At 41.7% G+C, this 25,481-nt stretch overlaps 1 protein-coding gene across 6 annotated transcripts in view; it reads right to left on the reverse strand.

Moving 5' to 3' along the window:
* Window positions 1-25,481, reverse strand: part of sash1a (SAM and SH3 domain containing 1a) — a 201,308-nt gene that overhangs the window by 13,944 nt on the left and 161,883 nt on the right. For 3 of the 6 annotated variants that reach the window (XM_085431889.1, XM_085431893.1, XM_085431891.1), the window contains exons 3-14: window positions 18,847-18,897; window positions 18,597-18,646; window positions 14,081-14,121; window positions 13,157-13,246; window positions 12,954-13,066; window positions 11,810-11,908; window positions 6,905-7,040; window positions 5,654-6,630; window positions 3,032-3,106; window positions 2,695-2,838; window positions 971-1,103; window positions 14-183 (exon numbers count right to left, since the gene is read on the reverse strand). In XM_085431889.1, the coding sequence (XP_085288015.1) occupies window positions 14-183; window positions 971-1,103; window positions 2,695-2,838; window positions 3,032-3,106; window positions 5,654-6,630; window positions 6,905-7,040; window positions 11,810-11,908; window positions 12,954-13,066; window positions 13,157-13,246; window positions 14,081-14,121; window positions 18,597-18,646; window positions 18,847-18,897 (2,079 nt within the window). The remainder of the gene's footprint in view (window positions 1-13; window positions 184-970; window positions 1,104-2,694; window positions 2,839-3,031; window positions 3,107-5,653; window positions 6,631-6,904; window positions 7,041-11,809; window positions 11,909-12,953; window positions 13,067-13,156; window positions 13,247-14,080; window positions 14,122-18,596; window positions 18,647-18,846; window positions 18,898-25,481) is intronic. The other 3 variants (XM_085431892.1, XM_085431894.1, XM_085431890.1) reach the window with 2 other exon arrangements.

Here is a 25,481-nt window from a genome sequence, read left to right on the forward strand (position 1 = left end):
TGTCCAATAATACCTTCAGTTTGAGGGAGTCCGTATCGTAGGGGCTAGGAGTGAAGTCTGTATGGACTCTGGCACGGCCACAGAATGGTCCTCTATAAGGAGGCTCCTCGTCATCGCCATCCTCCGACTTCACGCTTTCTCTGTTACTGGTTGATGAGTCGGTGGTGCTCACCGTCTGACCACCTGAGCATAGAGAGGCAAAATAGTTAAAAGCTACAAAATAGTTGCCTATAAATCCATTACTAAACTTCTCGAAATAAAAGTGCAGGCCTTCCATTACACTCTACATCAATAACCATGACAATAGGTAACAGGTAGCTTTACTTTTTACAGTGATTGAAACTTTAAAACTGGGTTTTCATCACTTGTATTACAAACTATTGGGAAAAACAACACATTCCCTCTGATTCTGAGTGAAGTGTGTTGAAATCATGTCGACGTGTGGGAATATGAGAGCTAAGACTTCCTGTCTAATCATTACCATATGCTGGCCTGTGTGTCTGCTCTGTGGCTCACTGAAACTTGGCCAAGTCTTCATTTCAGCCACAGCTTGAAGTGATGCAGTGTATTTTTTTTTTCACAAAAAAACACAAGGTTGAAGACTCCAAATAATGTAATTAAATGAAATAGCTAAAGAGATTAAAAGAAAAAAAAATTGAAAACTCCAAGGCCATAACACAAGGATCAGGTGGTAGGTCTGGGTATAATCATGCCACAAAAATCATAACTGAAGCAGAGAAGAACCAGCCAGCAGCAAATGCTATAAGCACCATCTAGTGTTGTGGCTGCCTCAAAACAACTATTTTTTTTGTTTAAATCTATGCAAATGCATAAATTGTCCTTATTATTTGTTGATTTGAAAGAACCTAAATACAGTTTTTATTCAGAATCGGGTAGGAAAAATATGAAAGCAGCTGTTTGCACAGTCAAACCCTTGTCTGAATAAAGGTTCTTTTAAAAGAAGTCTTACTCATTGAACTCTGTCCGCTGAGTGAACTGCGCAGGCTTTCCACAGAACCTCCGGCCTTAAGCTTCGGTTTCTCGAGAGAGTCTGTGTCAGGCAGAGGGGATTGTGGAGAACCAGGGGCTGCATCTGGACTGGACTAAAAGACAAATGGAAAGGAGAGATCCAGATGTGTAACGAAGGAAGAGAAAGGCACAAATGATTTTGCATTCAAGAGACGAAAGCATGTGATAAACAGCAGGTGGACGTATAACAACAAGAAAAAAAAAAGAAAATTACGTAAGGGAGACAATCATAGCTTGGTTAAAATGCAGGTGAGGGTATGACAGGGAATGTCAGCATTTTTTGTTTAAGCCATTAATCAAATTTTTTACCAGCTAGCAGGATTAGGGGTTAAACATTTGCGTGCGTGAGGCAAAAAACAAAAACAGTATGAACCCATTAATTTATTCACACCATAATCAAATCATTAAACATAATGAGAATAGCAAATGAGGAACACATTAGTAACAACTAGATGAAAAACCTTTGATTATTGGTCAAGTCTTCTCAGCTAAGCTTTGAATGTCTAAAAACAATAAAAACATGACATCTTTTTATTGACAGTCGGTCAAATGTTTAGTGCTGTTTCTTTTTGAAAGAAAACAGATTAGAAAGATGTAAATATTAACCGCTCGTTCTTAGCTTTAGTCATTTATGATTTTTAAGAGCACATGTACGAAGACCCATTTTCAGCTGGCATCACTCCCATGCTCCCAAGTTTCACACTGTGCTACTTGATAAAGTTTATTATGTTCTTCCTTTACCTTAGTGCAGGTCAAACATCAGGCTTTATGAGATGATTAAAATTTCTTTGAAAGTCAAACGGATTTCTAAATGAAGGTAAACATATTGATGTATGCTCAATCATCCAGGTAAGTAAATCTCCAAAAGTTGATTCTGTTCATCTGGACGTAGCGTTTTGTGGGAGACGCTACGCCCAGATGAACAGAATCAACTTTTGGAGAAATGAAGGTAAACTTTGGAGCAGTGATATATATTTTTATATAGTGACAGGTCAACATTTGCTGTTCGTGTCTCATAAATCCACTAGGTGGCACTGTGGTTTATCAAATAGCTGACAAACTGTAACATAGCAATTCATCTTTCTTCACTCCTCCTCAACCAGCATCTCCATGACTCATGTGAGGATATCTGGGTCACTTTGACCACCATGGCAAGCAGATGGCCGACTGCATGTTAATGACACGTCCTATGAGGTGACATCAAACTGTGGAGCTGGACAGGCCACTGGTAAAGTGAGAAGATGCCCAGAAAAATTAGGTCAGTGCAAAGGAGACGATCCTTTTAGACTCGCATACTTTAACTCTCCATCTCCTAAGTGCTGGCCTGGGGGAGGTTTGCATCAGTCCCTGAGCTCAACTTGAAGCAAACACCCCACCCAAGACACTTAGTCCAGGAGGGGAACAGCAGAGAGAGAAATCCAAATGTGAATGTGACGTAGTGCTCTCTGTTTATCTTGTAACCAACATAAATACTCCCAACCCAGCCACAGCTGATGGACAGAATATGCAGCTTACTCTGCAAACATCCTTTATATGTGTACACGATAGGACTCTTTTTTTTAAAGCCTTATTTTAAATACTAGGAAAAATAAGGCCAAGATAGGGACAAATGAAGCATTCAAAAACTGCATCCACGTCTGCATCCATGTTATATTTATGTCAAACCTGCTCAGAAGGAGAGCTGCTGTACTTCTTCGACATGCGCTTCCTCATCGTCTCTTTCACTGACTTGACTTTCTTGCCCAGTGAAATCCGAGACGTAGTGGGGGATTTGACCACTTCTCTGTATATTGCCTCCTGCTCTTTACTCTGTGATCACAAGATAGAAAAGCGAGAGCAGAAAAAGACAGAAAGACAGATGAGAGGAGATGGGAATGAGACGTTACAGATTGCACAGGGTACGACTAGGACCAAGAGAGATCACAAAAACAAAAGGGAAATCAGCGCGATTAAGCGTAGCAGGAGAGTTTAGCTCGTGCTCTTCTGTTTTATTACCACTTACATTGGCCTCATTGCCTGCGTTGACCACATGGAGGGAACGGTTGGACAGGTCAAAGCCTCCAAAGCTGCATGTTCTCTGAGGGAGAGCCAAAACACAATCAAATGAGTCACACTCACCAGGCCACGTTACAGAACTTCCCCTTCCACACCCAACGAGTCAACTCACAGTGATTCATGCTCGGCACAACACGGCAGCAGTTTGATTAATGCGCATGGATGTATGGTTCGCATATATGCGAGGGCATGATGTCATATGGGACTGCAGACAGCCAACAGACATGATGTAACAAACTTTTATACTAGCTCCTCTTTAAAATTGCGAGTTATTGCTTGGTCCCAGTCAAATGAGCTGTTATATTGTCGGCTCCGAAAGGTCCCTGATATGCTCGGACAACATTAAGTTTTTCTTGATGTGGCTAAGCTACTTTTACATGTGGATATATATAGTCCTTGCATCTCAACCCAATGCAGTTGGCCATGGTTAGCAAACATGCACAACATATAGAGCCAACAATATATTAGTCTCGCCAGAAACATTTTCAGAAAGAGCCAACTGTTTCTGCTGAGAGGACAGAGAAATGTGGATTTTTTTTCTCAAGATCAAAAACTAAATAAAGGCAGACACAACAGAGAACTTCGACACGTAAAGAAAAAATAAATTCTTTCATTCGAATTGCTAAGTTAAACTCTAAACACAAAGATGGAGACACGAACATGCACACAAAGCATCTGCCAACAACGCTCACAGTTCAAGTGGGGCACGTGATGGCATTTCCCTTTTGCTTTCTGAGCAATTACAAAACTGCTCAGCTCAACCCTGAACAAGTGGGTGAGCGGTGCACATTAAGAAAATGGCCTTTCTACTTTACGTTTAATGCTGCGATCAACGCCACAGCTTTCCAGGAAACATAACCTGTTGCAAAGATGCTCATAAATAAGCCTGAATGTGATGATGGTGTTCAATGGAATGGACATGCACCCAGATAAAAAAAAAAAAAAAAAGATGTTTCTTGGAGATAATTACAGAGAAAGAGAAGAAAAATAAAAATCACATCTGCAATAGAGGCACGGGCCAAAAAAGAAGACGAAAAGCAAAAACAGAAATAAGTGAATTCAAAGTTTTTGGATGAGAACGACCTCCAGTGACGTCACTAGAACACGATAGGATTCAGGTACCCTCAAAGCTGCAGGATAGCTCTACTACGTCTTTACCTCTATGTGTCACTATTTCTGCTGGTATACACAGATTATTGAGACACATCACTACTAGCAACGTGACTTTAAATTGTCCACCATTTTCGACATGTGACAGGGTTATGGTGACAATGCAGAGTCAAGTCAATAAGGCCCGAGTCACACAAGCCTAGAGACCACAACCATCTGGTAACCATCGGTCGTCAGGGCAAAATTAGTATTCCCCATCTGGTTGGCAACAACCTTTTTTTGGTCACTAGCTGATTTCCGCCTGTAGGTTGCACGGCAGTGAAACTGTGACACAAACTGGAAACCAAAGGCCTTCATATTAAACATTTCATCTTCTGAAACAAGCTGACTGCAGCACAAAGGCAGAACTTTTACTTTTCTGGTTTTCGTGGTAAGTTTTACTGCTGCTTTGGTTAGCAGTTAGCAAGTGTTTGCAAACAAGGTGGCATTTCTTATGTAAACTGCAGGCAACTGCAATCAATGCAGCACCCTTTTTGCGAGCAATTTCAGCTTAGTGACAGTGTGGAACTCTGCAACCACTCTCCAACCAGTTGGGGAATAACTGGTGGTGTATCATGTCCAATATGGTGGACAACTTTCGATCAACGTGCAAATAACCTCATAACCTCACATGACAAACCTCTATAGGGAAGGTTTGCCAAAAAGAACTAAAATATTTAAAATTCCACCAGACTACTTTCATTTGGGTTAAAGTCAAAAAAGTCATTACTGGCTTTTTACAATCACTGTATGATGATTAAGGTTTTCTGACCTTTCCATCATTTTGTTGCTATTCACAGCCTTATAAATGTGCAAGACAATAAGCATGGCGACTATTATGTCACTGAAGTTCACCTAACGAGTCAACCCATTCAATAAGTCTTTGAGTGTTATGTGCTGCAGTTATTATGAGGATGAGCAGCTCCGAGCTTGTACAACATCCCCTGCACCCACAGGGATCAGTGCGACTACTGATCTGTAAGTGCATGCGTTCCTCAGGGATCTGACATTTATAAAAGGCACTTATAAAACCTCTGCTGTAACTTAACCTCCCAAGTAGGGCACTGCGCTTTCCATAATCATTTTATATTCAGCTAAAATAAAAAGGCTTGAAGGCAAAGGCATTCGCTTAAAGGTCACTGAAGATGGCATTCTTATAAGGGCAGTTAGGTCTGACACTGATATGCCAGCTTTTGATGTTTTCAAGATAAAAGAACTTGTGCAATACCTGCATGTTTCCACACACACTATATTAAATGGGTAAGTTTAATATAGGGTATGTAACAGCTGACCTGTTATCTTATTTGTGTATGTTTGTGCGACAGTCACCTATAAACCTCTGGGCTATTCTGCAACTTTGAAGCACACTGAGTCCTTCTCACACGAGGCGGCCGATTTAAACCTGTAGACCTAAACTCACAGACTTCTGCTGGATGCGCAAGAGCACACGCTTGGTGCAGCGGTCCACGCTGGCCGCCCACTTCCTGTCCGCCTCACGGTCCTCCTCCAATAGACAGCGCCGCTCAGCGCGGCTGAGTGTAACCGGGCGGACCAGCTGTGCCCAGTTGAGGTGACCGTACAGGCTCCGCTCTACCACATAGGTGATGTTGAGCTCACTGACTGCTGTTCGCCCACGCAGCCTGCGAGAGGGGAACACCCAGCCCCCTCCCCCACTTCCAAAAACCTTTGATTTGGATACATCACAGCGGACGGGGGAGGATGGGGTGACTGACAGGGGAGAAACGGGGGACTTAGCATTGCGCGAGCGCTGGTACAGGAGGTGCTTGGTGGAGTATGCATAGTTGGGATCAGGTTTCCGGTGCGTCCAGCTGCCGTGGTGCCGGCTGGCAGGTTGATGTTTGGGGCTGCCTTGCGGACCGTCATCCAGGGAGATCAGAAGGCGGGACTGGGAATGGGGTTTGGGGCGAGGTTTAGTCAGGCCATAGAAAGCATACAGGGCCTCGTTGCTACTTACCCCATGGGAGATGGAGTTCAGGGCCTTCCTCATCTCGCCATCAGTTGTGGAGCGTGACAGCTTTCCATCATCGTCCAATCCACAGCCATCGAGCTCTGAGAAGGAGGAGCCACTACCTGTCACACCAGGAATAGAGCCTCCCAGGGCACTGGAGCCCGCTGGGGTCCTCCTGGGGGGCCGGATAAGACCGTGGGTACTAGAAGACTTATTGAACGTTTTCACCAGCTTGTGTCCAGACCAGGTGTCCAAACTGCTGGAGGAAGGGGAGGTCGTCAGGCCATCTGTGTCTCCATCCAGAGAAAGCTGGTCATGGGTGAGTGAGGGCAGAGACGCCTCCTGGTTTAAAAGGGGCTTCTTTAGAACCCCAGTGTACAGAGCGGTGTTGTCTTCACAGGTGGGAGGTGTCTCCAGATTCATAAAATCTAAAGAAACACAAACAGTCAGTTAGAAAGTTTGTTACTCAGGAGGGTTAGACAGGAAAGTCTGCCTGAGTTAGCTACCCATCAAAAAATTTACATTCTTAAAATCTGAGAATCGGGAAACCCCAAAAACATTAAAACGCCTACAGCAGTTATTCGTTGAAATTAATGTAAATCCAATTACATTAACATTATTTAGCTGGTTGGAGTGTGTAATAAATCATAAAGATAATCAAGTAATCAAATGAATATATTGCTGCCAGACAGAATCACAAACCTTCAGAGGCATGTTTCTTGCCCTCCTCCACCTTGATGAGTTTTTTCCTGACCCGGCGTGTCGAGTTAACCAATTTGTGAAGCCTTTTGAATTTCACAGAGTCCTCTGATTGCTCATCATCTGACTGTTCACGAGACTGGTGGAGAGAGAGTGAGAGAGGGCTGATATTACAAAGAAGAAGACGAGAAAAGGTAGCTAGGGTCAATAAAAAGCAAAAAAAAAAAAATTAATAAAGAATTAAATAAATACATAAAGAAAAAAAAAAAAAGCTAACACTGAAAATTTCTTTCCAGTTCAGCATAACAATTCATGGTTGCAGTTGTAACAGAAACAGGTGGTTTAAAATGATTAGGCAGAGAAGGTATAACACTTGGATGAATATGCTTTGAGATTTTAAGAGATCTTTTACAACGCGACAGATTGTGGAGCTCTGTTTAGGATGGCGGCAAAGTTAGTGAGGTGAGGGATGGAGGATTGGAGGGATGGTGGCACACTGCATTGTGTGAAGGTCATATTCAGTTGAGACATGAAATGCACTAAAACAACAAACCAGGTGGCATGTGATCTGGAGGAAGTGACAACCAAATGATGTAATCAATCAGTATTTTTTTTTAAAAATAGGTTATCTTGAGTTATGTTGCCTTCAAAGACTTTGTTTCAGAGGAAACCACTATTTAAACAACACACACAGACAGACACGACTTTTTTTTTACTCCAATTTCTATTTAATTTTACTTTTTATATATTGTTTTCAGTGTTATAATTTTTTTTTTTACATCTTTATTAGCGTCATTACTTTCACTGCGATTTCATTGTTTTGTAGTGGTGATGTTTCGACTGCTGCAAGAACAGATAAAGCTTTTTGTTGTCACTGTCATGGAAACATGCTCCCAGCTCACATTCATGGGAACATCTTTTGCAAAAGGACAAAAGTGTATTTATCTTTTCCTACACATAAACAACCATATCTTTAAAAAAAAAAAAAAAAAAAAAAAAAAGTCAAATACTTTCCATACACACTTTTTTGAGTAAATTAACCCTCATGTGGTCAAGTGGGAAGAAAACTCACAATCCTATTACAATTTTCTTGTCCCCAAAACACAGAATATTAACATTTGCTTTTGTTGTACTAATGTAGTCATTTTTTAACCATTTTTTTTTGTCAGTGTTTGAGATTAGAAAAGCATGCACACGCTTCTAAATCTGACAAGAATAATATGCATGCACATTTCTGCCTTTACGTTAACACGCAGTTTTATGCATCTGAAAGAGGAAAAAAGAAGAAAAAAAAAAAAAAGGCTTTCCCGCCACCCTAAAAACAGACCACAGCTTGGCGCAGAGGCTGTTGACATATAGTCAGGATGATGTTAACAACTGTGGCTCAGTTTGAGCAAACATTTGACAGTGACCACAAATCCCAGACAACACCACACCAAGGCCACAACAACATGATGACTTTTCATTTTCTGCAGGTATGCAAGTACAAACCTTAACTGTTGCCAACGTGAAAAGGGAAAAACTACACATCATTCCTAAAAGTGTCATTGAGTAAGTCCGTGCTTTCCACTTCATCATTGCTTTCAGAGCTACATTTTAGGTCTGATGTAACCCTTCTTATTAATAGATAACACATGTCACACATGATCATATTTTTCATATATGTGGATATTGTGATAGACTGTGCATTTAACATTAAATCACTGAATGAAACTCCCACAGGAAAACAACTGTCCTGCACCTCTGCACGAATACAATGAAGGCCCCAAGGGTCCGATCAATACATTTTTATACTGAGCTTGAGCAGTGTGCAGGATATTTCCTTTTTTGAAACTGTAGTCTTCTGCCATGTCTGCCCAGAACACCAGACCACTCGTTTGGCGGATGACAAACCTGCAGAAACAGGCTAAGAAACCCCACTCCACTGTCCCTCCAACAACTTAACCATGTTGGTCTGACTGCTATGATAGCTTTTTCTACTTGCCATTCACCCTGGGTGATGTTTGAGTGCATTAGTTTCGTTAAATTCAATGTAAAGAGAGTCTTAGTTTAAAAAACTGGAAAAAAGTCATTTTATCATATTAAGAACTATGTGCAGCGCTAATGCCCTAGCAACGTCAGGGTTGAATGATGTGATTCTTCTTCTATTCTAATGAATAGAAGATTTAGAGGAGATAGTGACATAAATCCCAACCCATTCCCAAGAGGCACTATCCATTTGAATGACCACATAAACAGGGGAATGGGGACAAACTCAGAAAGAAAGCCTAGCAAAATGAGGACGTAAATCAAGCTGGCCAAAAGGCTGCCATTTAAAACATGGGAAAAGTAAAAATGCAAACGGCGACTTTACAAACATCTATAAACAAAAGCTACGACTGAACGTCCTTTTCAGGCACACGAAAATTTCTCTGCAAATACAGAAAAAGAGCATTTACAAGAAAATCTAACAGTGAGCTCAGAAAACCAATAGAACTTACCACTATATTGGAAAAAGCAGGGCAGCACTTCCTGTGTTAATATTCCATAATTCAATCAAGCAGGATCATCAAATCCGTAGTGCCCTGAGCACATTCCCTCGCATGCACAATCCAAAATAATATCTGTGCCCTGTGCACATGCAGGCAGACACAAACGCAGCCTATTTAGCTCAGAGGAATGAGGGACTGTTTGGTAGGGTCGTGCTTCATGGCTAGCAGAGAAAAGGCATGTTGTGCATGGAGAACAATCCCAGCGTTTGAGCCCCTCTGACCTGCCTTGGCCCCCAAATCGCTAATGGCCAGCCCTGGAATGCAGGTTCCGTTGCCGGGGCAAAAAAGACCAGAGAAAAACAGCATCAGGACGGAAAAAGTCACAGAGCAACCAAAAAAAGGTTTATTGCAAACATTTCAGCTACAACCATCAGCTGTATATTTGTGTCCGTATATAGCATACAGGAATGCACGGACGAGCAAATCTACTGATCTTGGAATTAACCTAATTCTATTCACTAGAGAGGAGAAAGGGCAGTATGTGACACCAATAGAGGCCCCAGCAGAGAAGAAATATTTCCTGTAATGGCCAATTCTGGAACATGGGGCAAAGGGAGATGCATAGCTCCCCCTTTCCTGGCCTTGGGGGCTGAGTCTTTATCTTAAGTCTCTGTCTCCCTAGTTTCCTCTCGGCTTCCAGCATTTGCCTCCAAGGGCCAAACTGTGTGTTCTGCTACACAATAATCCTTCAGTACTGTAACTCTTCCGTCTTCTCTCAAGTCTGTAAAATCCCCCAAATGATCAACCATCTTCCCACAGGAAGTGAGCCGCTAACAACAGAAAGTTTCAGGAGACTGACAAGCTGATCAGCATACTGCACTACATCAAAGAACCAGATAACAGATACAGGTTATGCATGGCATAATTGACCTATTTTTCCATGTGAATGGATATCATCAATCATTACCCAGAAGAATAAATAATGGAGCCCCTTGATGGTGTGAGAAAACTGTTTGGCATGGGTCTTCATTCATAAAGTTACTGATTCAGTCATATAAAGAAACGGCAATGCAGATCTGATTTCCATATGAATGCAATCGTTACTTAAGCTGAGGAGTCACACTGGGTGAATGTGCAAAAGTCTAGAGCATTAGTCACCGAAGCATGTTCATTCACTTAAATGAAAGATTATGGTACTCAAACTCTGCTTGGACTGAAATCTGTATTTGTCTGCAGAACATGGGGTCAACTTTAACAATAAGACCACCAAACGCATGTTCATTCAATTAGGTGGATAAAGGGGAGAAACAGGACAGGTAACTGAGACTCTGGTGAAGAACCGATGGCATTTTCTTTTCAAAACAACATACATGTGTGTGGGAGTTATTTTCAGAGAGCTTGGAATTTTTGTGTTTGTATAAATTCACTTCCTGCAAAGAAAAAAAAGTGGGTCACGCATAAAACTTTGCATGCTATTCCCAAGCGATGCCATACAGTACATTCTTTATAATCTGCGTGTTCACATACAACTGCCCTGACCACTGCAAGTCTCGATTCTGCATCAAGGCTGACCTCCATTTAAAAAAAAAAACACTCAAGCAAAACACACACACGTAGCAGCACCTAATAATACACAAGAAAAGAACCGACTGATTGTCATCAAAATCCAAACAGCGGCCAACAAAGAGGTGATTGTCGGCGCTCCTACCTCTGAACACATAGCCGCCGTTATGCAGCTGACTTTCGAACATCAAGTATCCTCAATGCTGAATGCTGCAAAAGTTTTGGAGTGGATTTTGTGTGCCTCTCCACTTGGCTTTCCAAAAGTTACAATTATAACCAACTGATGTAAACAGACCTGCCCTAAATTTCCACAAGACAATTTCCCTGTCACTGCAGCAGCCAATTATGACATTTGGTGGGACAATTTTCTAATGAGATGCCCAGGCGAGGATTAAACTGATGACTAAAATATGGAAGAGGACTTTCAGAAAATTGCACAGTTCTTGTTCTGACTGCCAAAAAGAAAGAATGAGCAGAGCCTAAGGAAAACCAGAGTTGAGCAATGAACTGAAATGTTCAGAGGCAACATCAATACTACTAGGATGCACTTGACATGGTGGAGAGAATGCATATGCAGAGGCAGTTATGTTGTAGTTTGGCTATCGAATGCAGAACAGAGAGCGAAATATAAAGGAAGAAAAAAAAGGAAATTCAAGAGTAAAGTTGAATCATTCACATTTGGATAAACACATTCACATATATAATCAACTCAATGTCGCTGTTCTACATCCCATCCTTCTCCTGTGAAAGTTTAAACTCAAAGTGAGAGTGGCTGAGGTGAGAGTGTTAAGAAGAGGGAGAGTAAAAGGGAACAGATCAAGGCTTTGATAGGCTTGGGTAACGGAGGAAGGGGCAGGGGTGAGGGTGTACTTACGTTGCAGTTTGAGGACTGGTTTAGATTGGGTGCAGATCCGTCAGCCCACTCTGCAGTGTCAGTACTGCTGGACTGTCTGCTGCGCTCATACTCCTTCAGCTACGTGGAGAAGAAGAGGTCAGAGAGGCAGAGGAACAGGGCGGGACCACCCACTCTCACCCAGCATGCTATGTCTCACTATATACTAGACTGGAAAACATCAGCAGTGTGCATTCACGAGGATAGAATGGCTACTATAGTTTGTGAACTGACGGCTGAAGCCGGTGACCATGAGGGAAATTAGCAAGGTTACTGATTTTATAAACAGGTCTCTGCATCCTTTCACCATTTTTTTTTTTCTTTTTCAGATTCTATGATTGGTTTGACAGAATGTCAATCATAAGACAGGTAAAATCCTCCAATTTAAAATTAATATCCTGGAAGAAAATAAAAAGACATGTAAAAGGAAAATTAACATCTGCCTTTGGGAGAGCAATCCAGTCTTCTAACTCTGATGGCCCGGCATGCTACCCAGGAGAAAAGCACCATAAATTGAAATTGACAGAAGGGGAGGAGATGAAGAAAAAAAAAACAGACGACAGAAAAGTCACAAACCAATCAACAGATATTGATTGAGAGTCAGATCAAAATGAAAGTGCATTGGGGAAAAAAATGGATAGGACAGCCAAATGAATATCCACCATGTCCAACTAAAGAGAAAGACCACAATGCACCACAGAATCCCTCCAACAGATGGGGCTATTGAGCTACTATGACCGTCAACCTCGCAAGTATGAGCTGAACAACACACCCACACACTCCAAGAGCTCACACTCCAAAATCCCTGGACTCCTCAACCTCTGGAGACACCATTAAGTCTGGAGTTATGTGTGTGTGCTGTGTGTGTGCTGTGTGTGTAAAGAGGACAATGCAGGCGCATAAAAAAAATAAAAATAAAAATAAAAATTATATATATAGGGAATATATATAGGGTAAAAAGGGAGGGGGTTGGTTAGTAAGAGTAAGTCGTTTTAGAAAGCCAGAGCTGCTGAGGGAGTATGAAGAAAGGGAGGGTTTAAAGAAGATTACAGCCCATCAGTCGTTGGGGCATGAGGGTCGATGAGGGAGGGGATAAAGTGCAAGAGACAATGAGGGAGGTTCCTACCCGAGCCAGAGCTTCTTCTACGGTGATCATCTTCTCTTTCACCATCATCATCAGCTGGATCCGCTCCTCATCGCTCATGGTGATCTCGCTGGCCACGTAGCCAATATCTTCTCCTGATTGTGGTAAAGACCAATGAGCAAAAAGGAAAACACGAAGCAACAAATATCTGGTGAACCTAATGTGTACAATAGAGCCGCACAAACCTTTGGACGTCTGTCGTACAACGGGTTTGTGCTGAGATTTGCGGAAGTTCTGCCAAAAAGATTTGTTCTTCTTCTTACTGTCCCATTTACCTTAAGGGAGGAAATAAAAGACGAGGTTACACACAAGCAAGAAAACACAATGAGCATGAGAAATACACTAAACCGGGTTATGCACTTTGCTGTTTCAGGAATACAGGAAAGAAACTGTTCGGTTCAGTGTTTCAGTGCTTTAAACACGAAAACTAGGTCAGTCAAAACAACTCAGTTATTAAACACTAGTATGTACTCTACAATGGTTAATCCTGTAATGGAATTTCATTAGAATTACTCTGTCTGATAAATGTCAGTGTCTTTTAAACCACAGCTTGAGTTTATATCAAAGGCAAAATTGACGATCCCACTATGACATCATCAGGATTTTACTTCTCAAATCTAACAAACCTTCTCCTGAGCACAGGAGACAAAATATAACTGTTTTCATAAGATCTCTACCCATGACTGTAATGTGTTTCACTCTAAAATTTTATATGTTTACTAAATTAATTAATGTAAAACTAAAATGCAATATTACACTTCATTCAAACTTCTGCTGCCTCATCATCCAGACCTGAGAAGGTGTGAATAAAGATGTGAGTATGATGCTGGTTTTAGGTGTGAGAGATCCTGAGGTTAAACCACACAGGGTACCCACTTATGCTTCCACCCTGCTTGATGTAGGACATGTAAAATGATATTGGAGGTTTACATAAACAGATTAAAAACAGCAAGGAGATTATGATTACCCTAAAAGAGCATCAAAACGTAGTGACTATCCCACAGATAGTGTCAAAAATAGGCAATTTAGCCCAGACACTTTGCACCGTTACTGGAAGTCCAGCTGGGTTCAAGGTGGCATAATTGTATATTGACTTGAAATCTATTTACCTCCAGATCCATCTTCAGAGCTGGACTTGTGTAGAGACATTCTGAAAGAAAACAGAAAAATATCACTGTTTAAAAAAAAAAATAGAAAAATTTACAGTGTCTCTTCTAATCTCAGTGAACCACATAAAAAGAACACTGATGCTCAGCGACAATTATACACGTTCAGGGAGTGGGTCTGCATTTCTGTGTATCCACCACTTGGGGTCAGTGATGGTACTTTAGTGATTTAGACCAGGCTCCTGAGGCTTGAGAGGGAGAGGGAGGAAAAGAGATGTGGGTAACAACACCCCTGCTGCAAAAACAAGTGGGTAAGATGAAGATGGCAGTAATACAGAAGTGTTTAAGGAGCAGTACAGAAAGCAGGAAGGTCAACAAGACGAATGGAAGAACAACCATTTAACAGTGGTGCGCAGATTGAAGAGGGAAAGTAAGGAACTGAGGAATAGAGAAACAGAAGGAGACAGATGGGGTAGGAGGAGGAGGAGAAACCACAGGGCAGACTCAGCCTGTTTGTGTTTCCACTTCCCTCCACAGGATAGACAGTCACGAGGAAGAGAGATGGGAGATTGAAACTAAGGGCATAGAGAGAGATAGAAATGGAAAATGTGTGAGTAAAAACAAATACCCCAATGTGCGCATAAATCTGTCTCAAAAAAAAAAAAGAAGAAGTAAAAGCCTCTGGTAAAACATGAACTGCGGTGTTCTGATGAAAAAGCCATGTATGAGCAACCTCTTGCCATTTTCTCGAAAGTTCAGCAGCATGTTGGATCTCAGCTGACTCCCTGGTTATGCAGAAGTTGACAAACCACATCAAGAACTCTATTTTGGTCTTAAAAGTTGTGGATAAAGCAAAAATATTGAGTTTTCATGTATAATAGTGTGGGAGTGATAATGAGTGGTGGTGGCTGCACACTGTAAGCTGTTCTTTCAGTTAAATGGAAATAAATCACAGGGGGAACAGAGTACTTTAAATTTATCCAGCTGATAACCTAAGAGACTTATTAAGCTAATCTCTCTTCTAAAGGCATGTCTTGCTCTTTTACCGTCTCTTACCGGCCGGTTTTCACACACCCGTCTGTGAATTCAGCCAACTGCGCACGTGCATACAGCTGCTGAGTCACACACAAAGACAGGTGGTTGTCGCTGAAGCATCATGAAAGATAGTGACGGGATCAAAACAAGATGAACAGGTCACTTTTCCTCTCCAGTTGGTACACGGCCCTGTATGCGCGCGCATGCGACCACGTACATTTGTTCAAATATGGTAGCCCTTGTCTAGGTGCAATGGGAAATCTTTGCACGGCTTAAAGCCCGGCTGCCATGGCAACGTAATGAGATGCTAATTGAATGGATGCCTGTATGGTTTACTCCTCTGCTCCCCCTCCCAGACAGGCTAGGGCCAAAGCTAATGCTAAAAGAACTCCCTCAATAGAAGCTTTTCTGTAGCGGCATCGTCACCCCCCACCCCACCTTCATGCTCTATAAATTAACCTCCCATGCAGCGCACAGAGACATGCACTCACGCGCACACATCCGCTCGCTAAAAGAGCCTGAATGTCTTCCAAAAGTGTGTTAACCCAGCATAGTGTGGCTAGGCAACTTAATTGGTTTAACCTTAAATCTTTGGCATGCCTTCCTATTTCAATTCTCCTCTCTGCAGTGAGAAGGGAACATGTAACTGCTAACAGAGGTACTGTATAACATACAGTATCTCTACTATGGGTTGAACCTGTCCAGGACAAGCACAGGTTGCTTCTCATGATGTGTGTACAATATGAAAATTAAAGTTACCATGTGTTTGCTTATTTAAGCCCATATTCACTATGCGTGAATGCTTGCTTTGCGCTCTGAAAATGATATGTTTGTGAGCACTATTCCTAGCTGGGATGAACAGCATGAGTAATTTTCAAAATGATAAGCTGCAAGTACCATTTGTGTTACAGTACAGGGCTTTGAAACTACTGCAGATATGTAATATAGCTCATATGCTGTGTGACAGAGGTGCTGTCTAGAGCAGATGATGATAAACCAGCACATGGGAAGATTTGAACACAGCTGTGTGAGCTCATGTTTAATGGCATCTTACTGCCATTTTTTTGCACTGCGCTCAGGTGAAATTACGGGAATGGACGCATGTTTGTACACAGACACTGTGTTTTTTGTGTGGTTACAAGGTTGGCCACCTGGAGCAAAGCAATCCCCGGTGTTCTTGACGAAACAATGAGAGGTGACAGTATGACGGTAGCAGTGTCCACAGGAAGAACAGAGGGACGACCTCTTTAGGGAGTCAGAGAGGTCACTGCAAAAGGGAAGGCAGGAAAATAGAAAATTATGCGCTTAGCTGAAAAAGTACGTGGATATCAACTACGAGCGCACTTTCCTGTCGTTCAACTTGCCATCTACTTTGTTCAACTTAAGGCTACAATACTCACCAGCACAAGGTAAATGTGCTGACAAGGTGCTTTAGTTTCCCAACGTGGTGCTTGTTCTGAAACCGATTCTTCCATCTGATTATTGCGCTTTCCAGCAGCACAGATGCCTCTAAGCGCACTAGCATTTTCAAACCCAGTTGGAGCCGCCAATTCGTATATTCTGTTTCTGCATGTGCGTTTTCATCAAAATCCATTTACCTCTTTTTTTTTTTTAACCTTACTGATAAGCAAGGTGCCCATTCTGCACAGCAATATCCACCAACCAATCAGCTTCCAAAAACAGGATGTTGCAAACTTGAATCTTTCAGCCTTCTGGGAGCTCTCTGTCAACACCACTTGTAAACCCGGCACAATCAGAGCTGTGCCCACGTCTTGCCAACAAAGTGACATAGAAACAGGGAAAAGAAGGGTGACTCCAGCCCCTGGATGAAGACTGGGAAATCTTATCTGCCTGCTATTGTCCCGCAAAGAGGCGACAGTGGGGTACCCGTGCTTGTGCGCATGAACGTGCAAGCGTGCCTTTTGTGCGGCTGTAAGGAATCGGGTCCCAGGAATGCACGGGGCATGCCTATCAGTCTGCCTGCACATGATAAATCACTCCACCTGAAATCCATTCACCATGGTGGAAAGTGGACAATGGACAACTTAATAGAGAAGAGAACTGGGGTGAGTGGGAGCAGACAGGCTGCCAGTGAATGATAGATTAAAACAAAGAGGGTTATTACAAGTGCGATGTGGGAAGTTTTGTAATTTAAGAATAAAAACTCAGAGAATGGTAGGTTTACAAGTTATATTATACACACACACATATATATATAAATATATTTATTGGTGATGGTAAGGGAAAGAGAAACCATGCAACGCATGAGAAAGAAACCAGACTGACAGTAAGAAAATGGATAATATAGTACAGTTAGGGGCTCTTTTAGGGTCTCTTTCAAACAGTAGAGAGACGTCATTTTGGCATCTGGATCCCATCATCTTCTGCATTTGTCTGTGCAACATATAAAGCCATGGGAATAGAGATCATGTCTGCGGTATGCACTTCACTGGTCATCACGTGAAGATGGCAGCTCCACCGGGGCTGATTACTTTCCTAAAATTTGGGGGTTTTCTTTATCACTACCAATGACCAACACTGCCCAAGGAGCTTATTTTGTAACGAGGTCTTTACTAGACAACTCGTCATGAGGAAACAAATATATTCTTAACATGCCGTCTCATTTATCAAACATACGTGGCCATAAAGCGACCGTGTGTGTGCGATCAGGCCATTTAGCCAACTTGGATCGCTTTAAATTTGCATAGCATTGTATAACAGTGACCTCATGGTGGGCTACGACCTAGAAATTTTATGCAAGCAAAATACAGTGGTATTCAAAAAAAAGAACATACTTTTGTGTAACAGGATCCAGTAAAAAGGAACCCCACCCATGCCCAGTTCCATCCTGCTCTTTCGTTCATGCTCTTTTGCTCTAATCTTTTGGCCATCACCCTCTCCGTCTCCCCCCCCCCTGTACATCGCAGAACACAAAGGCAGGAAGGAAGTATAGACGGCCTGGAGAATAGAGAATGGCTGCTGGTCCAAGCGAGTCAGCCAGAGGAAGCAGTCACTGGGTTTCCTTTAACTGCAGCAGCAATGTGAGCAGAGAGGCATGGAAGACCAACTACATCTTTTTCGAGACGTCCATTAGTGCAGATTGCTCCTTAACTTTAAACTCTCTTGAAAATGACCTTCTAAATAGTCAGTGGGTAATGTTTTATTACCATCATTAGAGCAAATATGCACACGTAAACTAGCATCTTCTGCTTTAAAAAAAACAAACAAAAAAAACAAAACTAGGTTCCACATAATAGATCTACCAAACACATTAGCTGTGTCTGAAGCTGTGTGTATTTCTCTCCATATTTAGCCGTGGACATGAAGAAAGATTTTGTGTGCAGGCATGCACAACTTGATATGAGCCAGACACAGGCTGCAAATTGTTTGGAAATGCAGCAGACAGACATCTCAATCCAAGCATACTTCACAGATGCGCATTTGCTACAGTCACATTTTATCAGGGACAAAAATGGAAACTTACTTTCTGTCCGTTTCAGGAGTGGACACCTCGCTGCTGAAGCCTAAAGATTCCTGGAGAGAGAGACAAGGAAGGGGGTGGAGGCACGTGTCAGACTTTTGGTAACAATGACATCTGACATCTGATTTCTCTGTATCTATGAAGCGCCTTGAGGCGACTTTTGTTGTGATTTGGCGCTATATAAATAAAATTGAATTGAATTGAATTGACGGTATTTCACAAGTGCTACTCTTATGCAGGTGTCTTCGCCTACCTGGATCTCATTACGGAGCTGCAGAGAGGTGCTGCTTGGGTCTTGTTTCTCCTGAAAAATTAGATGGGGAGGAGTGAGAAGGTCAAGCATCACAATCCAAGAGGCAAAGGAGCAAATCACAACACCGGGAAAGTAAAATAGTTCTTTAAAGAAAGCTAAAGACGAAAGGATAAAAAAAAATAAAAAATAAAAAATACAGCAACAGTGGAGGGAATGCTTCACAGTGCACTCATGCATGTACAGACGGTTTTTTTTTTTATTATTGTCAGAGTCAGACATACTTGAAAAGGCGTCAAAACAAACACAAGCATGTGTGTGTACACCAACAACTGCTGCTGGGCAAGTCATGACTTGCTTCAGGCGCCCCAGTCTGCGTGAACAGTTCTGAAATGTAACTCTGCACCTGCAAAACTGGCTCCGTGCATCTGATTTTGTAATGACAATTACATCAGTAAACTCGCTTCACTCAAGACAAACACCTGCTAGTTTGCCTCTTATCTTACATTAGAATACAACATGCCATATTTGACTAACTGCACAGGCAGACATGCAAAACAGACATCCAGACCTGGCTGAGCTTTGCTCGTAAATTTAACGGTGGCTTTCACTACAACTGTATGAAAACAATATAAATCGCATTTATTTTTAAACTCTCTTTATACACAAAATGTTGCCAAGTTTTTCCAGCTTTTAAACTCGCTGTCAGTGTGCTTGCACTACTTGGCTGGAGCTAATGAATGTGTCTGAAGCAGGTGCATTTATAACAACTCCAGATACAGATGTGTCTTGAATAAAATGCTGAATAAAGGCAGACACTGAGGCAGATACCATCACAGCGAGTCTGCAACAAGATTTTAACTTGCAGCGTGTGAGTATTAATAGCCAATTAGACTCCTTGAGGGAATGGCTGACTACATAGTTCTGGCGGCACTCTTGTGTCCTTTTGAACTGTCAAGCAGGCGATATCATGACTCCCTATACTGAGACTTGCCCAGTGCTACCACTGTTTTTAAACTTCAGGCCACTAACCAGCACAGAAACAGACACAGTCAACAACTTGCTTAAGGCTGGTGAGCATATTTTTTCCAAAGGCTCTCAGGCTTGAAGACCCAACATCTGAGGTTAACATCAGGACAAAGCTCTTATTTGCTGAAGGTCATACCCCTACTCGTTGCACAGTTATCATTATGTGACTTCACTCTTAATTTGTTGTCATCCCTTCTATCATGTGAGTAAGCAAGACTGGAAAAGACCCCATTAGTTGCCTTAATTTGCAACATATGTAAGAAAATGTCAATTATAACATTGCTAAAACTACTAATGAAGCACTAATAAATGATCAGAGTATGCAGGGCTTGGGTTTGGGGGTCTTCAACCAGATGGGTCATCGAATTACAAAAAAGGTGAAGACCCTCGTGAAGACCCCTTTGGTTTGGGTCACTGTCAGCAACATTTATGAGATTTATCAGGTCCACCTAAGAATAGAAACCAAAATCTAAGACAAGTTCGCACTTCCACTTTCTTTCTGTCTGACCTTTATTATTTAGCAGTTCATGAAGAATTACAGGAAACAAGTCCCGATGTAAATGCTGATATTACATTTTTATTTTTGGTTATTTTGTCTGTCCTATTATATTGAAATTGTCCAGGATTTCTTAACACATCTAAAATTAAAAACTATTTCCCCATCTTTCTACAGAACTCTAAGCTTTCCGTTTCACTGGCTCTCTCGCTGCAGGATAACAAACACGATATAGGGGATGGTTGAGGGTTACTTGGACTGTCCTGACTTCTACAATCAGTAAAAAATTCTCTATTATAAGCCCATTAACAAAAGACAAATGTAATCTAGAATTTCCCCGAAATGGAGAGCGGGAAAGGAAATTGGCATCCTCATCCTGCATCTCCACACCCAGGTATTAAGCTGTAGGACAGCAGTCACGGGAAGCATAACACAGACAGTTTCCTACAGTTAAGAGAGTCACGCTTCCTAATCTGGACGACCTCCAGTTTAACCTTTTTATATTCATATAATGGTTGAGGGAGTGCAATCCTTCCACACTGTTGCCCCATGAACATGAGTAAGGCATGAGCAAGTGTATTAGTCAGGAGTGACATAACTACCTTTAAGCGTTCTTTGGAACTTTGGAACAACCGTAAGTTGCAAGTCAAATGAGGAGAGGACCTGAAGTGCTAAAGTGGCTTAAAACCTCTAAATTAGCCCAAGTCCCACAATAACCACACACAACTGAGAGGTGGCTGTAAGGATTTTAGCGAGACAGTCATTAAACAATCATTTTTGCTCAACACAAGTCCTACTGGCCAGTTGTGTATTTGTCTGTTACTTCAATCAACGAGACAGAGACATGTGACTGGAAGCTTCTTCGTGAAGTAAATCAAGTCATGTCGGAAGACCATTTAATTTGTACATCCCAGGGAATATGGGGATTCCCATAAGTTAAAGAGCAGGTACACATCTACAGTCGTGGAAGCTTGTTTCTACAGTCACCAAGCTGCACGTAAGGAAAATCTCGGAAAGGACTGTTTGTCTTTTTTCTTGCAAAGGCAGAGATTACGAGAGACAAAGACACAACACATTCATCCCTTAAGCAAGCACCACTTTGGCAGCTCTATTTAAACAAATGAATTGTGCAGAATATTGTGGACCCACGTTAAGAGGGAGGCTGTGAATGAGGAGTATACTCCCATGCAAACACAGCGCACAAACGCTTTCTAAAAGGTAGTGGTTGGCTGGTTTTGCTATCAGATCCTCTTTGCGGCTTCTCCGGACAGCAGCTACAGGACAGATACCAGTTTCACCAGTGGGTAACTGTAAGCACCATGCCAGCTCGTTGTAAAAGTGATTTTAATGTACAATGTCTCTGTACTGCTTGGATATTGGATAAACACAAAAATACAGCCGGACACTGACCCTGGCATCGCCACATTCATTCCACCACAGACATAAACCCAGTTCAAGGAACATCTACACACATTCACACATCTCGCCCCCACTTTCACACACACTAAAAGACCTATAAGACACAATGTGGCTCTCTGTTCCTCCTACTCATCCTCAGCTTCCCTTTATTTCCTGTCTGTGCGTGCCATCTCTGACATGGAAAGAGAGTGAAAAGCTGAAAAGATGAGTGAAAAACAAACAAAACCTACATGTTGTTCACTCTCCGCTAGAGATCTGTGGGATTAATCTGTCACAGAGCAGGATGTGATGAGACAAACAGTAAATGGTTCCAAAAGTAAATCTCCATTTCTCTCAGACACACAGTTAAACGATGAATAACTTGCTGACACGGTTACTTGAAAGAGAATATCAAGGCAATCTGTGTTTGAGGCGGTGCCTACGAGCGTGTGTGTGTATAAAGCATAGATCCCACAATGCATCCCCCCCAGAGGCGGCAGGCTATCCTTTACACGAACTTTGCAGAAAAATCTTAAGATGCTGCCCTACTTACCTAAAAGTGACATGTAAGCGTGTGAACGTGCATGCGTTTTTCCCCTTAGATGTCCAAAGGCGTTGCTTGTGCATGGTTCGCTTAGTGTGTATGTGCGTGCAATTGTGATGGGAGAATGATTGGTTAAGCATGACTGAATTAAGTTAAAATGAAAGGGAGAAAGAAGGGAGAGCTCTGACTAATGAGGATCACGATGTCTGAGCACAGGGAAACTGGCATCGGAAACTACTAAACCCTAACACACAAGCGCTACTGAAAAGTGACTTTACTTCCAAAAACCACAGTGCTTTCCATCATTAACCTGGAAACTACAACAAAGTTTAGCTGCGCAACAGGAGATCCAGATATATTTTTTTAATTAAAGGGAAAGCTTCAAAATACAGATGAGTGCTAAACACATATTCCATTCACTGCAAAAGCCTGTTGAAGTCACTTTTACTTCACCAAAATTACTCCCAACCTCAGATGGAAAAAAAGGTGTATGTGTAGCAAAAAGACCAGGTGGCGCAGTAGAGGTAGGCCAGCTGGCATGGCTGAGTGAACCTGGGTGGGCAACTGTAAGTAGCCCTGTAGAAAGATATGTAGTGGAACAGGTACCTACTGCAATCCCTGAAAAAGACGTTAGAGGTGGAACTAGTACAGCACAGTGCAAAACCTGCGGGACTGGCTGTTCTGGAAAATCCACACACACACACAAAACCCACACTTGTGTTTTCTGAAATTCAACCACGCCACACCAATCAAGCTGCCGCTTGCCTAAATGTTTTTTACAAGAAATACATTAGCACACCAACATCTCCATCCTCTTCCTTCCAAGGACGTCTGGGAGAGTGTGTGTACGTGCTCGCCGCACAGGGCTGCATTCTTTTATAGCGCGTGGAGCATTCCTCAGCTTTGAGAATCCTCCTCAGCTTTGGTATTTCAAAACAAATACCAAAGTTATTACAACCGATGTCCCATTAGTGACAAATAAATCACAAAATACATTTAAATATACCACTTGCTTTCCACAAGGGTTTTGCCAATAATAAAAAAAACACAGCGGCACGAACGTCCTTTGAAAGCAATCTTACAGCAACAAAGTCTCTGCTGTTTGAGCGTTTGACTTTGCTATGTTTCTAGGCAAAAATCTGAGAGTAGAAAGGATAAATAAGCAGCAGAGTTCACAACACGGTTTGTCTTTCCTCTACACTGTAGTTTTAACCCAGCTGAACTGACGCACTTTGATGGTTTAACTTCATGTGGGCATTAACCACACGGTTCCTCGTCTCACGGTAAAACAAAAACACAAGTCCGTGCCTGAGTCTTGACCCACGGCTGTCAGGCAATTCAGGTATAAAACAAATAAAACGCCTTCGTTGAGTTAGCAGGTTACGATGAACAGATTTATGATTGATAGGATGCTTTGTTTATGCAATTATCTAAAATTATCCTCAAAGATATTACCACACACAGCAGTGCAATGTCTCATTATGGTTAACAGCAAGTGTTAAAATGTTTGCCCAACAACCACAAACGCCAAAATGAGCTCTCTTGATTTATATTTAGCGTACTTCATTTATACTATTGTGCTATGGTTAGAAAGTGATGTCAAAGTAGAGTTTGGTATTTCTCTCCCTTGGCCAGACAAGATTAGTCATCCAACAACCAGTCCCTGCATGTTTAAGGGATCCCTCCTCTGGTGTTTTATGTCTGCGTTTCGGCACTTTTTTTTCTTCCCTTTGAATTAAACTAAACTTGCACTGACATAACTGTAGCGTGACTTTGTGGCTGCTCATGGAGATAGCTTGAATAACTTTTCCAACTGCCTTGATGTTGAAGAAACAAGAAGAAAAAGACAAAAGTTAACTAAATGTATTTACTTCAACTTCAGATGACTTCTATGGAGCAGTATTTAAAATGATCATCATCCGCTTCAGAAACCAAAGAATGTCATATATTGCAGTTGTTAGCAATGATAATATGCAATGATAATTTATGCTACTTCAAAGCCACTGGTTAAAACCTTTACAAACTTCTGCCTTGGTGCCTTTTAAGAATCCGTCCACATCTAAAACAGATCTGCAAACCAGTGATTGAATTGTGTTACTAACCAAAATTGGGATCATTTCCTGGAATCTGTGGGCTGCCAATCATTGTTTTGTTTTTTATTTGAGGTAACCTCTACCATAGCCACCGACATCACTGTTTTCAACATTGGGCCAAGCAAATTTTCGTTGCTATGCTGAAATTTAAAACTCACTTTTTAAAAATTATCGTAAAAATAAACTACTGTGAAGCACCTATTTTGAAAAGGGACACTGAAAAACAAATCATGTTTATGGTTACAGATGTAAGATACATTAGGACGGTCAAATGCATCTACTTTATTCTAAAATAAATAAATTCTTTTTTATTTAGCTAAGAATTAGAACACTGAAGACTAAAATGTAACTGAATCCCAGGCAAAAAAAAAATAAAAAATAATTTATCCTTCTGACCTGACCTTTTACTGACCCGCTATTAGAGACAACACACTTTATTAAAACTGCTGAATATATTGCTCTTTTCCAGCATTTCCTGTCACTCCAATAATAAAAATCCTCACGCAGCATCCGAACGTTAATGTATAAGAGTGCTGGGAAACTGCGAGGCCGTCGTGCTAATCCATATCCACATTCCCAAAGAGGATGTCTATTTAACCCTTTGTATCCCACTAACTCATAAAACTACAGAGTCACAGAAACAACTGAGAGGAAGCCACGCAGAAAGGAGGTGCATCGATAGCCATCTAAGCGAGAGCTTCCGTCATCAACTCTTAATAGAGAGAGCCCCTTGCTTTGCAACAACACAGACAGCCATCACTATGTTAAAAGGGGCACAATGCAAGAGCAGGCTAATAATATTGTGCAAGTGGAAAAAAAAAATCCAAATGTTACATTTCTCGTTACTTTAAGGAAAAGAGCCCAAAAAAACCAAAAAGCCCCCAAAACCCCGAAAGAGAAGCTGAATGGTTCCCATCATGAGCAAACTCGCCGTACCAAGAGTCAAGTTGAGAATGCTTTGGAGAACAGAAACTTAAAAAGGCCTTCTTCTTACTTTTTGGTGTTATAATGTTGACCACAGCAACACTTTAGACAGTGGGGCTTTCGCATGGGAATTTTCCAGTAGCAAATATCCAGT

This window comes from Copadichromis virginalis, linkage group LG15 (assembly GCF_057382275.1).
Source record: "Copadichromis virginalis isolate Kocher_CV1m ecotype Utaka linkage group LG15, C_Virginalis_male_GT1.1, whole genome shotgun sequence".
Lineage (NCBI taxonomy): Eukaryota > Metazoa > Chordata > Actinopteri > Cichliformes > Cichlidae > Copadichromis > Copadichromis virginalis.